This window comes from Portunus trituberculatus, chromosome 44 (assembly GCF_017591435.1).
Source record: "Portunus trituberculatus isolate SZX2019 chromosome 44, ASM1759143v1, whole genome shotgun sequence".
Taxonomy (NCBI): Eukaryota; Metazoa; Arthropoda; class Malacostraca; order Decapoda; family Portunidae; genus Portunus; species Portunus trituberculatus.
In genome coordinates, this window is record NC_059298.1 from 10,849,384 (window position 1) to 10,863,584 (window position 14,201).

Here is a 14,201-nt window from a genome sequence, read left to right on the forward strand (position 1 = left end):
TTCTCCTCCTCCTCCTCCTCCTCCTCCTCCTCCTCCTCCTCCTCCTCCTCCTCCTCCTCCTCCTCCTCCTCCTCCTCCTCCTCCATGTCACTTCATCGTACCTACTGTACTCCGAAGGCAAACCAGTCTCTCTCTCTCTCTCTCTCTCTCTCTCTCTCTCTCTCTCTCTCTCTCTCTCTCTCTCTCACAGTTTATAAAGAAAATATTTAGCACATTTTTGTCCGTAACGGTGTGAATGCCAGAGATACATGTGTATGTACGGCTCAAAAAGAAAATTAAATAAAGGTTGAGTTTTTTGGTCTAAAAGATAAAGAAGTGCCACGGGAAGAAAGAGAGAAAGAGAGAGAGAGAGAGAGAGAGAGAGAGAGAGAGAGAGAGAGAGAGAGAGAGAGAGAGAGAGAGAGAGAGAGAGAGAGAGAGAATGTTATTTGTGGAAACACAGACTATTTTATCTTCCGCCAAATTTCTTTTTCTCTATTTTCTCGGTGTCCAATCAAAATCACCCGATGCCTAAAAAGAATTTCCATCATATTCATATTTCCTCAATACTTAATTTCACTTGAAGTTCATGCATTTCACTCGATTTTCTTCCCTTAACCTTTTCTTTTGTTCTTCTTGTTCCTCTTCTACATTAGTTTTCCTTCCGATCCTTTGTTCTTCTCTCCAATATTTGCTCCGTCCCTTTCCTTCTTGTAATGCAGCAAAACTTCACTTTTTGTATTTGTCAGGAAATATTTCCTTCAATATTCTCCTTCCCATCCATCTCATCTTACAAATCCGTCTTCTTTCTAAGGTTTCCGTTTTCTGATTTCCTTCCTGACGTCTTCTTCCTCCCCTTCATCCTCGTCCTCCTGATTTCTCTCCAGTATTCTTGCTGAAACTCAACTTTTCTCTCGTCCCTTTTATTCTTTTCCTTTCCTTCTCTTTCTCTACCTTTTCTGTTTCATGTTGAGTTCCTTGGCAGGGCAGGTGTCCCATGTCTTTGTGTCTTTGTGGGTCTGTACAATATTTCGAGGAGACTGAATCTAGAGGATGGACGTCGATTTGCAGGAGAGAGAGAGAGAGAGAGAGAGAGAGAGAGAGAGAGAGAGAGAGAGAGAGAGAGAGAGAGAGAGAGAGAGAGAGAGAGAGAGAGCGATTTTGTTGAGATGGAATTCTGTAGGAAGATGTGACCGGAATTGACCAGAGAGAGAGAGAGAGAGAGAGAGAGAGAGAGAGAGAGAGAGAGAGAGAGAGAGAATATGTTTCCTTAGACAGTGAAAAACACAAACGGTTACCCTGTGTGCTTTGTCCCCATCTCGCTCCAGTCGTGTGTTGCGGGAGTTGGTCTCCGATACGCTGTTTGGTCGTCAAGTTGGCAGGATGTCCCTCGGCAATGTGACCGCCTTGCCTTGTCTGTTTTCTTTTGGTCCAGGGAGGACGGAGGATATTGTGGAAAGAAACTGAGCGCTTAGTCAGTAGAGGTGCTTGGTGGAGTCTTGCCCTTCCTTGTGTGTGTGTGTGTGTGTGTGTGTGTGTGTGTGTGTGTGTGTGTGTGTGTGTGTGTGTGTGTGTGTGTGTGTCTGTGTTCAGTAATGTGTGTATGGATGTCAAACTCAAAATACGTAATGAGGATTGTAATAGTCGTTTGGTAAAGCTCACAAATGCAGGAAGTTGATATTAATGTACTTCAGAGTCGATGCAATAAGAAGACAAAAACTTTAGTGGGTGTTTAACATTATTAACATCACCATTCGATCTACACCCTCTACAGTCATTTCTTGAACCATTAGTGGAATATTTTTATTTATCTGCTCTTTGTCTTATGTTCTCACAACGCTAGACCATAACCTGACGACACATGGCCCAGAGAGAGAGAGAGAGAGAGAGAGAGAGAGAGAGAATAATCCACCAAATAGTACTGGTACAATACCACAGATGTTCTAAATTTTAGGAGGGAAAAATGTATTTACCTTAAACAAAAATCTATACTCTCGTGTTTAGAGTTTATACTTTTTTTTTTTTTTTGTCAGAGTGTGTGTTCAATTGTCTAATGTATTGATCAAAATAATTATCCCGTGTATATATTTTTTTGGTCTCGTTAATTGTTCTAAAGGTGAGTTTTATTAAGTCACACGTTTCATCTCAAGTTACGATGCGCCCCTGGTAGGAGTAGGCCCACTTGAAAATGTTTTTATTTTTGTTAGTTCCCATTTAATGAACTCATTTTAGATACAAAGGCAACACGGAATACCTGAATATCAGCAATACTGTATCAACAAGGTGCTAATCACATGACTTAAGCTCTCTCCTTCCCACAGCTGCAGTGCTGCGGCGTGAACAACTACACAGATTTCGAACAAGCGACGCTGTGGCAGGCCAACAAGTCGAGCAACGCCTTGGTGCCCGAGGCGTGCTGCAAGCTGGAGGGCGACCCGAGGAATTTTGTGCCTAAGGATGCTTCTTGTCCTTCCCGCCCCAGCGAGGAGAACTCGTACTACCTCACAGTGGGTATCCTTCCAGTCTTGTGTGTGTGTGTGTGTGTGTGTGTGTGTGTGTGTGCGTGCACGTATGCGTGTGCGTGTGCGTGCAGGTTGTAGACCCGCAGACTTTTAGGCTCGGCAATGTATGCAAGGAATTCGGCATATATGATACGCAACCTTCACCTGATTTACCTGTTCTCTATCTGTGTGTATATATATATATATATATATATATATATATATATATATATATATATATATATATATATATATATATATATATATATATATATATATATATATATATATATATATATATATATATATATATATATATATGTGTGTGTGTGTGTGTGTGTGTGTGTGTGTGTGTGTGTGTTTTCCGCATGTTAATTTTTATCACACATTAAGAGTACACTTATTTGAGCCAATGGTGACAGCACGTGCACCTCAAATTTGCAGAAAATAAGTCTCTGTTTGTGTGTTTTTTTTCCTGTTCATTCACTCAGTAGATTTATGTGTAGCAATATATATATATATATATATATATATATATATATATATATATATATATATATATATATATATATATATATATATATATATATATATATATATATGTATGGATGTTATTTTTTCAAAATGTCACGGAGGTTGTGTTATTGATACTCCGTGCACGGCGCCTGTTTTTTTTTTTCTCTCACACTATCCAAGTATTAATCCAAATGCTCCAAATTTCGTTTCGGCAACAAAGTCCAGCCGGCTTTTATTCAAGGCGAGGCAGGCTGGCGGGGACAAATCAATCGCTGTAATCTAAAATATTGGTTTCCTAAATATCCGTTCTGACCGTCGCCTGGAGACCACATGGTTCGCTATGCTTTAATAAAGACTCCGCAACACACTTTAACTTTGCCGTGATGGTTAAAACGGCTGACTAGCGCATCCTCCCACTGGCAACTGGAATAGCGCTTTTTTTAAACTCAAAATGTTGGTGTTTCTTTTAGTGTTCATCCTAAGACGTCAGTTACTGTGATTCTCTCCTTTCTCAGGCTGTCTTCTCTGGCCTCTCCAAGTCATGTTCTCACGTCGCGCTTCCTCCGAGCACCACTGTACCGCTGCATCCCACACCCACCACTCTAGTACTGAGGGTCACGACTGAGGGTCACCTGTGAACACCTATAGCTCGATTGACTGTGTGTTACTTGCCCCTTGTAGTCTTCAATAGGCCTTGTGTTATTTCTATAAGCCCCATGATATCCTCACAAGTCCCCTTGTTCCTTTGAGCGTCATGTTAATCTCATAGACCTTGTGTTATCTTACATCCCTTGTTATCCTCTAGGTCCCATGTTATCTCCAAAGTCTGTGTTGCCCCTGTGTTACATCCATACGTCTCATATTACCTCCATAGAATCATTATCACCCATTTAGTTCCTTTGTCACTCTTACAGACTCCGTTTTACCCCCTTATACTCTGCCTTATTCCCCTAGAACCTAGAGGCTCGTGTTGTCCTATTAACGACGTGATAACCCTCGCCAACACGTCCCCCACCGCCCCCCCAAAAAAAAAAAAACCTCCGATACCCGTGTTGGCGCCGCGATGCCTTTGTCGCTCCGAGCGGCAGGTGTGACCTAAGTTTCGAGGATTAGCAGGTTTAGTTGTCTGATGGCTCTCTCTTTATCACCTCTTCACATCACTGTTATAACTATCACGCTGCATCTTTATTTGTGGTGTTATTGATGTTTCCTTTAATCGCTCTAAGGCCTGGTATCACCCACTCCCGGGGAGGACTATACACTAACCTGTACACATTTGATTTTGCAGCTCAGATTATGAGATGTGTGTGTAATATATTTATTTTCTCTCTCTTTCTCATTGTCGACTTTTGCCTAACGCTGGAACGGCGATGTTCTTGCAGGGGTGCCTCAGCAGGTTACATGAGAACACCTTCTACTACCTGACTCCTATGTTGTCTGTCGCCATCTGTCTGGGGACGCTCCAGCTTATCCTCATCACGCTCTCGTTTTACATGTGTAGAGCCATTAGCAAGGCTCTCAAGTAAGGGCGAGCATCTTGGGATGCATGAGTTTCCCGACTCTGTATGCTTCTCGTGTCATACAAAGCGTTAACTGCATGAGCATTACCTTCTACCCGGTTTCCTGTACGACACTTTGCATGGTCGAGTACATCTTATCGTTGTGAATCCAACTGCATCTTAATGTTTTGCACATAATTTGTCCTTCATCCACTGCTCGTGTTTATTTTTTTCCATCCCCTCCTCTCTCACTTCTTTCGTTAGCCTTGATTTTGCATCCAATTACCAGCTGAATAACTTTTTTTCTCCTAACTTTCCCAACTAAAACACACCATGATTCACCAAAATTTTCCCATAATTTTCGCCATTAAAAGCTGTTCCGTAATGCTGATGCTGAACTTCTCCCTCTGTTTTGCTGCTGCAGAGTTTGTGGGACGTGTATCCGTCCAGAGCATCATTTGCAAACGTAAACCCGGAACGTGTCGTAAACTTATGTATGTGTGTGTGTGTGTGTGTGTGTGTGTGTGTGTGTGTGTGTGTGTGTGTGTGTGTGTGTGTGTGTGTGTGTGTGTATGCGCGCGCACGGCTCCTTTGATCGGCATGGAAAGTGATTCGATATACCCGTTTTGTTTGTTTGCTAATATTAAACATAATCTTTCTGAAGCAAGCATACCTACCCATAAAAAAAGAAATAAGATAATAAAAGATATGGCCAAATGCACGGAACGACCAACATACCTTGTTACACACACACACACACACACACACACACACACACACACACACACACACACACACACACACACACACACACACACACACCAGTTCTACTTTACATCCACGTTGCTCAGGAGGAATAATATTAGTGACAATTGGGAGAACGAAGGAGTGAGAGTACTACCTCCCTCTCTCCTTTCCTCCCCCTCTCAAAATCCCTGCCTTGTGCGCCCTGCCTGTTGTCCCCTCCACGCCACACGGGCAGGCACGAGGCGGCGCATGCATGTTTAAGGAGAAAACGTTATTGGTGTTTGTCTTCCCTCTAAAGCTTCTCTGTCTGTGCAGCCTCGCAGTGAACAGTTTCGGGACACTGACTCACTGCCTCTAAGGACATTATGATTCTGTGCCTATAAGCTTTACATTTATTTGTTATTTTCAGTTTTAGATCAATTTTTTTTTCTTAATTATTAGCATCAGTATTTGTAATGATTCTTTTAAAGTTTTAGATTAGTCTTTTTTATTAGTAGCTTATGTTGTGTAAATGTTCTAAGTAGTATGGAATCCATTTATTTTGTTGGAGATTGAAGGTTATGAAAATCGACTCATTTGGCGGCATTCGACATTTATACAAGATATGTTCATGTTCATCGTTGAAGTGTTTAACAGAACGACACTGCCTTGAATGGTTCACGCGAAGATTAGCCACCTCAGCTAAAATTAGGATGGGTTTGGTAAAGTTATGTTTGCTTTTATTTACATTAATCTGTCTGTATCGGTATCTATCACTCCATTTATTTTATCTATTCAGTTATCTACTTTTCTATCGATCTGCCTATCTGTCTGTTTATTTATCCATCTATTTATCTGTCTATCTGAGTATATGCGTGTATGTTTGTCCATCTATTTTCTTATCTGTCTGTATTTGTGCATCTATCTTTATGTGTATCAATACTCGTAGAATATCCTAACTCATCCTAAAATTTTGTGGGATGGATAATCTTCATGGAAACTAAAATTAGCTATGTTAAGAAGTTATAGAAGGAAATTTAATGTTCTGAATGGCTATTACATTCTGACGTACAGTTCCCCCAAGTAGTGATGTTACAGTGTCCAGTGAGGTAGAATTTAAACTCAAATGACGTAGTTTTCTAATAATGCGACTACGCTTGATTTTTTTTTTTTTAAGTGACGCATTATGGAATATGATTCCATTCCATTGGGTAACAGGACTGTATGCCGCCAATTGGTGTCGATAGTTAATTTTTACAAATTTTTTTCTAATTTTTGTTTCTTTTGAGTAGTCAGTCAGTCAGTCAGCTCCTAGTCAGTACAGTAGCAGCAAGGGTAGTCAGTGCTCACAGGGTTCTTGTAATATCAGGTCTGTGCAGTGTGATGAGGATGGCCAACCCATGGACATGGTTTTCTGGAAGTCACCTAGGTCAGTATGATGAATAATGAAGGTTGGTTCCAGGATCAAAAGAATACATTCTCTCTCTCTCTCTCTCTCTCTCTCTCTCTCTCTCTCTCTCTCTCTCTCTCTCTCTCTCTCTCTCCGTATGGTAAATTCTCTTGATCCTGATCCATCTATATGTCGTCAGTCAGACAGTGGTTTTCCCCACCATTTAACCTGCCTTCAGTAACTGTTGTTCACTACTGGATGTTTGTCATGTAGCCAAAGGCAGATTTTCTAGTCAACGTACTACATAAATGCATAAAAATTCTAATGATGGGGTAGACCACAGTCAGAGGCCAACGATCCAACCTTCCCGATTCTTCATACCGACCTTCATATCGATGTTTCAGCTCCATAGTGATGCTGAAAGAATGCATTGCACGCGTGTCACAGGTGTACTACTGTGTTGCCGCGAGAGTAGAGTCAATCTTATCGTAATTCTGTGGGTAATATTTGTCTTGCGAAGGATCAATATTCAGTCTGCAATGTAATCTTAATTATGTTATCCTTGCTTCAGTGTGCATTGAAAGTATACAATATTATGAAACACAGAATAAGTGGTCAAATACTGTTGTGTTATCCTGTCGTCGAGTAACAAATTGCCTCATCATGTATTTTCATTGATATTGCCCAGATACTTAATGTTCATCTTGTACTTAACAGCTTGATCCAAGGAGGACTGAATGCTTCCTCTGCCTCACTGTTGGGCCCCTGACTCATGCTGCGTCTCGCTCCACAGGGTTGCTACGGTAGACTGATGCTGTGGATCGAGGACCACGCCAACGTGCTCATGGGGATCGGGATCGGGGTGGGCGTCACTCAGTTGCTGGGACTCTGTTTTGCCTGTTGCCTGTGTTCCGTGTTAGGGCGCAAAGTCAAGTGACGCCAGGAGCAGCAGCAGCAGGACCAAGAGCTCCACACCTACAAGCAGCACCAACATCCCTCAAGCCCGCAACGACTAGAAAAGTGAATGAGTCGTGGTGTCACTATAAGGAAACAAAAGCAAATATAACTTCAATGTTATATTGACCACAACTTTAATGTAACTGAAATCATATCAATTGAGTAGGACAATATTAATTAATGGGGTACACGTAAATTGTACTAGAAGTTTTTTATATTATGATTTGCTCCCCCAGTACACATTTTTTACATAGCCCATGACATATAATGGAATTGGTAACTTGTATTGGTAAATGCATTAATGGTGTTCGTATGTTCAATTTGCCTGACACGCCAACACGTCAGCAAACCTACTACGTACATATCTGAGAAATGAGTGATATGGTCGCTTGACGCGCGGCAGTCCACACCGGCGAGCGCTTCTTTGTTATTACTCGTATTGTGTTATGTTGTTTTTTTTTTCAGTCACTTTTGTATCTCAGTAAGTTTACTTTTTCCTTTATCTCAGTGTCAAAGAAATTGTTATAATCATTTAGTTGTACGTAATTATCACACCATTTGATTCGTTCCTATTATTTTCCGTAGGTTAAAAAGACACTCATGCTATTACAGTTGTAGTTTCCCACAACTTCATAGTCTTCACCGAGGCCTGGCGTCTCCTTGATTGCCTGTCGCGGAGCAGATGAACGAGTAGTCCCGGCCTCCCGTCGTGCTCCGCGACACAGCACCACCATCCTCACTCCCTCCCTTCCTCTTTTGGACCGCCACCAAGCTCGTTAACGGTACAGCAGACTTCCAGCCAAATAAATCGTAACATTGTGACATTGTCATTTTTTAACAAAGCTGATCTGACATTCTATATATATGTGTGTATATGTGGTTCTTTGATGTCTTTGATTAAGAAGAAATGACTTGTAAATAGTTATTCAATATAGCTTTATGGGACTATAATATTTCTTATAAAATGATAACATATTTTGAGAACTTCTATGTAAATAAACAAACTACTGCATCTTGGAGGAACGGTGTTTACATGCCATGTCTCTCAGTTGCCAGAGGAATACCTGTATGCCCTTACATGCTGCATTTATAATAACTCATCGTGTCCTACCTCTAGTATGCCGAGATGTTGATGTCCTGTGTTGTCATTTGTTGGGGCGAGAAAGAAGCGGGAAGTGTTCGAGAGGCATTCAGGAGCTGACGTGTCTGGGAGGTGACCACGTGAAGGCTATGCTGTTGGTGCTGAGCGTCACTGTTGTGTGCCACCCCTAAAGTTAATGTTAGTTGTTGAAATAGTTATCATGTCCTCCTTCTCTGAACGGGACAGGAAGCTGGACGATTTAGAGACGTGAAAACTTGACAATGTTGACAAGATAACTCCTCAATCTGGCTCTGAGGCTAAAGGAAGCCTGCGGTGTTTTACCGACCACAGGTAAATTGTATATTCATAAGATGATGGTATATATTGAAAAGAAATAGCGTAAGAAATATTTTTGAGAGTATTTGAATATATTATGATTAACATTGTTACAATAAATATTCTATATGTGATAAAGTATTGTAGTGTAGCATGAAAATTTTCTAGTATAGGCCAATAATAATTTGTATATTCCTCTTAAAAGTAATTCAAATGAACGTTAGAGTGAACGTCTGTGATGGAACATTTCACATTGCGCTGATGATAAAATTTCCGCTAAATGTCACCCAAACAAGTTGAATCCCTTGACAGAGCGGAAGGCACGTGGACTGACTGACTGGGGAGTGTGTCCTGCTGATCAGTGGTAGAGGTCGCTTTCTCACTTACTCCCCTCGCATCCTCTCACCTTGTCCCACCCATTCTCTCTCTCTCTCTCTCTCTCTCTCTCTCTCTCTCTCTCTCTCTCTCTCTCTCTCTCTCTCATCACATAAACCGAATAAAAATCGGAAGGGGAGTCCTCATTCTAATCAAGCTTCAAGTCCTCCCCTATTTTTTCCTCATTCACGTCCAATGCCATATCTTTCCTGCGTCCTCCATGCCCCATCACTATCCCTTCACCATCCCATCCCTGTTCCCCTCATTTCCATGTCTTCTGTGTGCGCCCTATCCCTGTCATTATGCTCAGGACGCTGTTCCTGTCTGTCACCTCTCCTCCTGTTAGCACATTCTTCTGGTTCATTTGTCTCGTTAATACTGTGTTGTGAGCATTTGATGCAGAGGAAGAAGAGGAGTCTAGTGACATCTATGTTGACTTTACGCCAAATATTTTTATAACACTGAAAACTGTAGTGAGAAAGTGTCTTCGCGACGGCCGGCATCTTCCACATCGGAAGGAAAATGAGGGGCGTGAAGGCCGGCCGGGCAGCAGCGCCCCGCGGTCTGGTCTTCCTGGGTGGTGTGCGTCAGTCTGGGTTTGCGGTGTAGTGTTTCACGATGATTTCGTTATTTTGTGTGATTTTCGTCTAGCTTCGTGTGGTGTCATTTAAAGTAATAATTGTTCTAGATCGCTTTCTATTTCAAGGAAATTTTATTGATTGGCTGGTTCAAGTTTGTATTGATTAGGTGTTTTGGATATATATATATATATATATATATATATATATATATATATATATATATATATATATATATATATATATATATATATATATATATATATATATATATATATATATATATATATATATATATATATATATATATATATATATGGTATTTATAAAGTTCTTCCATCACTATCAGTTGTGAAGATGTAAATGATGTTTCTCGAGGAGGCTTTCCTATCCCTCGTAGCAAATGTTTCAGGGATTTATCCACCTTTCTAATTAGAAGGTAACGCAGAGGTGTATTGTGCTCTGGTCCCTTCCTAAGTCCCGCTGCCAGGCTTCCGCCGGCACGGTTGCCCCGCGTCCCACCAACACCGTCACACCGCCAGTAACCGGCTGGCCATTACCTGGAGTATTATAGGAATATTTGAAGGTATTTCCGTGTGATTCCGATCTACTGAAGGCATTGTCATATTTGATAACTTGCTTAACTGTTGATTAAATGTGGTTAGATGTTCTAGTGTATTCAGATATCTTTCATAATAAAATGGTCAATTAAGAGGTTGTCTTGTACACCTTTACTTTATACATTTTTTTTTTTTTAACGCCAACCATGTGGATATACATATTACGTATGTACTTTGATTGTATTTGAGTCAAGGCATTAACAGTGACGTGTCAGCGGCGGCGACAGTGTTGCTCTGTGAAACACGTGGACTTTTATTCACTGAGCATGAAACTGACAGGAACGAAACTCGTGATGTGCGGCCTTTCAGTATCTGTCGATGTTCTTGCTGTTGCTGTAAAACTAAACTTAACGGGGTGTAGCATACAGAAAATTTGTTTACCCAAGCTGATAGACAGGTTAGTGTACTAAACAACACAAGCTTATCACTCACTGGCAACTATGACGCAATTAGATCACCTTATTCTTTCTAAGTCATTGTATTGTATTGAAATGTATTAATGCCAACAAATGATCATTGGAACAATTGCATAACGTCATAGCATTGAGCTATCTTTATGGTGACAAATAATCACTAGAATAATTGGGTAACAATAACTCCTTCAAAATTACACCGCTTTACCGTCAACCAATAGGCGAGGAGAGGAGCCATGATGATGTAACCACATCCAGCCAATGGGAGTGTAGTCACGAGAGAGGAGCATAACATCCCCCTATCCCCTTCCTCAGGCCTCAGCGTCTCAGGGCTCAGTCAGTGTTTTCTGAGACTCGAACACAGTTGTACGGCTCATGAGGGAGTCTTTTCTTTTATGTGTATGTGTGTGTGTTTGTTGCGTTGGCTGGACTACAAGGGAGCAGCATCGCGTCCTGAGGCAGTCTAGTGTTGCCGCAGCCTTCTGGGAACGGACAATCAAAGGTAAAATAATTCCTAGCAAAGCAATGTTCTATACCTTGAAGTCGAAGTGTCTGTGTGTCCTCTTCTGTTCCCGCCGGATATTCCTTTGCTTACCTCTATCCCGATCATCGTTACTGGTTTCCGCCTTCCCTTCCTCCTCTGATGGCCGCGGCTTGGCTTGTCACCTGTAAGCCAGTAGTGTTTTGTTATGTTAGCTGGTGGGAAGCAGCTTCAAATGCCATTCTTTGTTTCTTGATTATTCCTTATAGTTATGGTTTGGCCCGCCAATGCCTGCCTCCCTCCCTTCTCTCCATCCGCTACCCCCTCCTTTGGTCTGTCCCTTCCCTCCACCCCATGACCTGTGGTACTACTCTCCTTGTTGAATTGCTTATTTCATCTATGAGTCGTTGTACCCATTATTTGTTTTAACGTCTGTTGTTTTCTTTATAGATTTCAGCAGTGGTAAACAAACGTGATTTCCCTTGTTATGGCCTCATCTCCCTCGACCTGCCCCACCCATAACCCAATAAGCCTATACGAAGGCGACATCTGTCATCCTTTTTCATGGCAACTGTCATTGGTCAAAACTGCCTCTGACGTGTATCACAGGCCTGCCATCTTGCTGTCCCCCTCCACACTCGCCTTTCAGCCCCTCCTCCTCACCTCATTGCCTCTTAAACCTCCTTCACCCCCACAGCAACTCTCTCTCTCTCTCTCTCTCTCTCTCTCTCTCTCTCTCGTAACCTGCACATTCAGCACCGTAAAAAACACACAAACACAAACGTAGAGAAGGGTTAGGGGTGATGAGTGGGGATGCCTGGAGTTATATCACATAATGGGATGAAAGTGGTGATGACAAGTGTTTGTATATTCCCGGGCGTTTCTTCCTGCACCACCAGAAACATGCAGGACTACGTAGGTGAATCTAGGGATGGCAGCTTCACCAGTGTCAGCCTTACTGGTTCACCCTCCTCTCCTTCCCAGACTGTTGTTCAATATTTGGGTAGTTTTTGAGGTTATTGATTTATTTCGGGTTTCTTTACTTGTGAGTGTGGAAACAGTTGAATATTTAGCCAGAATGTAGAGTATTGGGTAATGGTAATTGGCAATGTTTCATTTGTTGAATCTCGCACTTATTATAACGGAAACATGCCTCACAATGGAACGATGCTGCTGGTTTCAATATTTTTGCGACAATTTTCTCTATTATTTGGTCTTTGTACTACGATTTCTGGGTTTTTATAAATACTTCGTTGCTTTTGATGTATTTTCCGTGCCTCTGCTCTGTTTCATCTTCTTTCCTTTACTAATTTTCTAATGGTTTTCACGAGTTACGCATTCCGGCACTTTCTTTTTCCTCAACAACGTCATAACTTCAACTGTTGCTGAGTGAAAGGTCTGATACAAAGGATGTTTATTAATGAGCAGCGGCTGATGTTCTTAGTGACTTCATGTAAATTTGGATGTGTGTGTGTGTGTGTGTGTGTGTGTGTGTGTGTGTGTGTGTGTGATTTCATATTCATCTTTTCTCTTACTCTTCTGAATGAACCTCGCTCGTAGTGCTTTGCAACCCCCTCCCCCCATCTCTCTCTCTCTCTCTCTCTCTCTCTCTCTCTCTCTCTCTCTCGGGGAATAGTGATATGATATAATGCAGGGAATCACAGGAACAAGTGATGATGATAATAATGATAATTTTGGTAATAAATGATATTGATGATACAAAACATAATAATCGACACCAAGAAATCTATTTGTATTATTAGGTTACCCCTAAATAAATTTACATTTTCTTTGAAGTCGCCATTTTCTTTTATATTATAAGGGAAGCAATAGTAAATTAACATTTTTGGTGTAATCAAATTAAAACGAAGCTGCTGGAGATCTGTATAGTACAAGATATTGAACTATTCAATAAACTGTAATGAAGTCGTTGAAGTCTCAATATGATGCACTGAAAGATTTTATCCTATCTTTTGAAAGTTACCACAGTAAATAAATGGAAATTATCATGTACAGTACTTAATTTATTAATTGTGATGCCGGTTCTACGTATGAAGATATTTCAAGGTATTATTGGACTTGGTTTCAATAGATGGGAAGTGAATAACTGTTTGGGATGAAGGAAAAAAAAACATTGTTATCCTAGAGAGAGTTCTCCTTATTTTCTTAAACGTTTTGGCTTTATTAGAATAACATTATCAACTATAAAGAAAGAAACATGATATAATCTACCTTATTTTGATGATTTGCAGTTATTTACCTTATTGCTTTTCTAGCATATATTAAGAAAAAAAGTAAGGTAAACGTTAGTATGAATTATGAAAGAAAATTTAGTAAGTTTAGCTTCCGCCGACTTACTGATATTTCTCTTCTGAAGGAAATTTTCCCCTCCGTTAGACATTATTGCCTTATTGCGTTCCTGGCTCAGAGCGTTAGAGAAATTCGTGATTAGAGTCCATGTCTGGCAGTGTGCAGCTCCCTTCTCTGTCCACCACAGCTGAACGTGGAGAGATTTTGATTCGGGCGATGACACTCTTCTTAGCGCCATTATTGATGAATGAGGTCAATGAACTGCGAAACACTGACCAAAACACTGCAATGAAAGATTTAGTGAAGAGTGAAGTAGAGTAGAGAGCTGCGTGGCGTCCATGAAATGAGTTATATGTGCAAGTAAATTTGCTCCAACTTTGAGCAGGAAAAAGATTTGTGTGTGGAAAGTTATGCAAAATGTGTGGATCTCAAGTGCCTG

At 41.0% G+C, this 14,201-nt stretch overlaps 1 protein-coding gene across 9 annotated transcripts in view; it reads left to right on the forward strand.

The window, feature by feature from the left end:
- LOC123519071 (CD151 antigen-like) overlaps window positions 1-10,650 on the forward strand; it is a 202,982-nt gene extending 192,332 nt beyond the window's left edge. For 4 of the 9 annotated variants that reach the window (XM_045280248.1, XM_045280249.1, XM_045280251.1 and 1 more), the window contains 4 exons: window positions 2,301-2,486; window positions 4,379-4,518; window positions 6,591-6,650; window positions 7,405-10,650. In XM_045280248.1, coding sequence (XP_045136183.1) covers window positions 2,301-2,486; window positions 4,379-4,518; window positions 6,591-6,650; window positions 7,405-7,423 — 405 coding nt within the window. In that variant the 3' untranslated portion in view covers window positions 7,424-10,650. The remainder of the gene's footprint in view (window positions 1-2,300; window positions 2,487-4,378; window positions 4,519-6,590; window positions 6,651-7,404) is intronic. The other 5 variants (XM_045280254.1, XM_045280255.1, XM_045280256.1 and 2 more) reach the window with 2 other exon arrangements.
- Window positions 10,651-14,201: the final 3,551 nt, after the last annotated feature.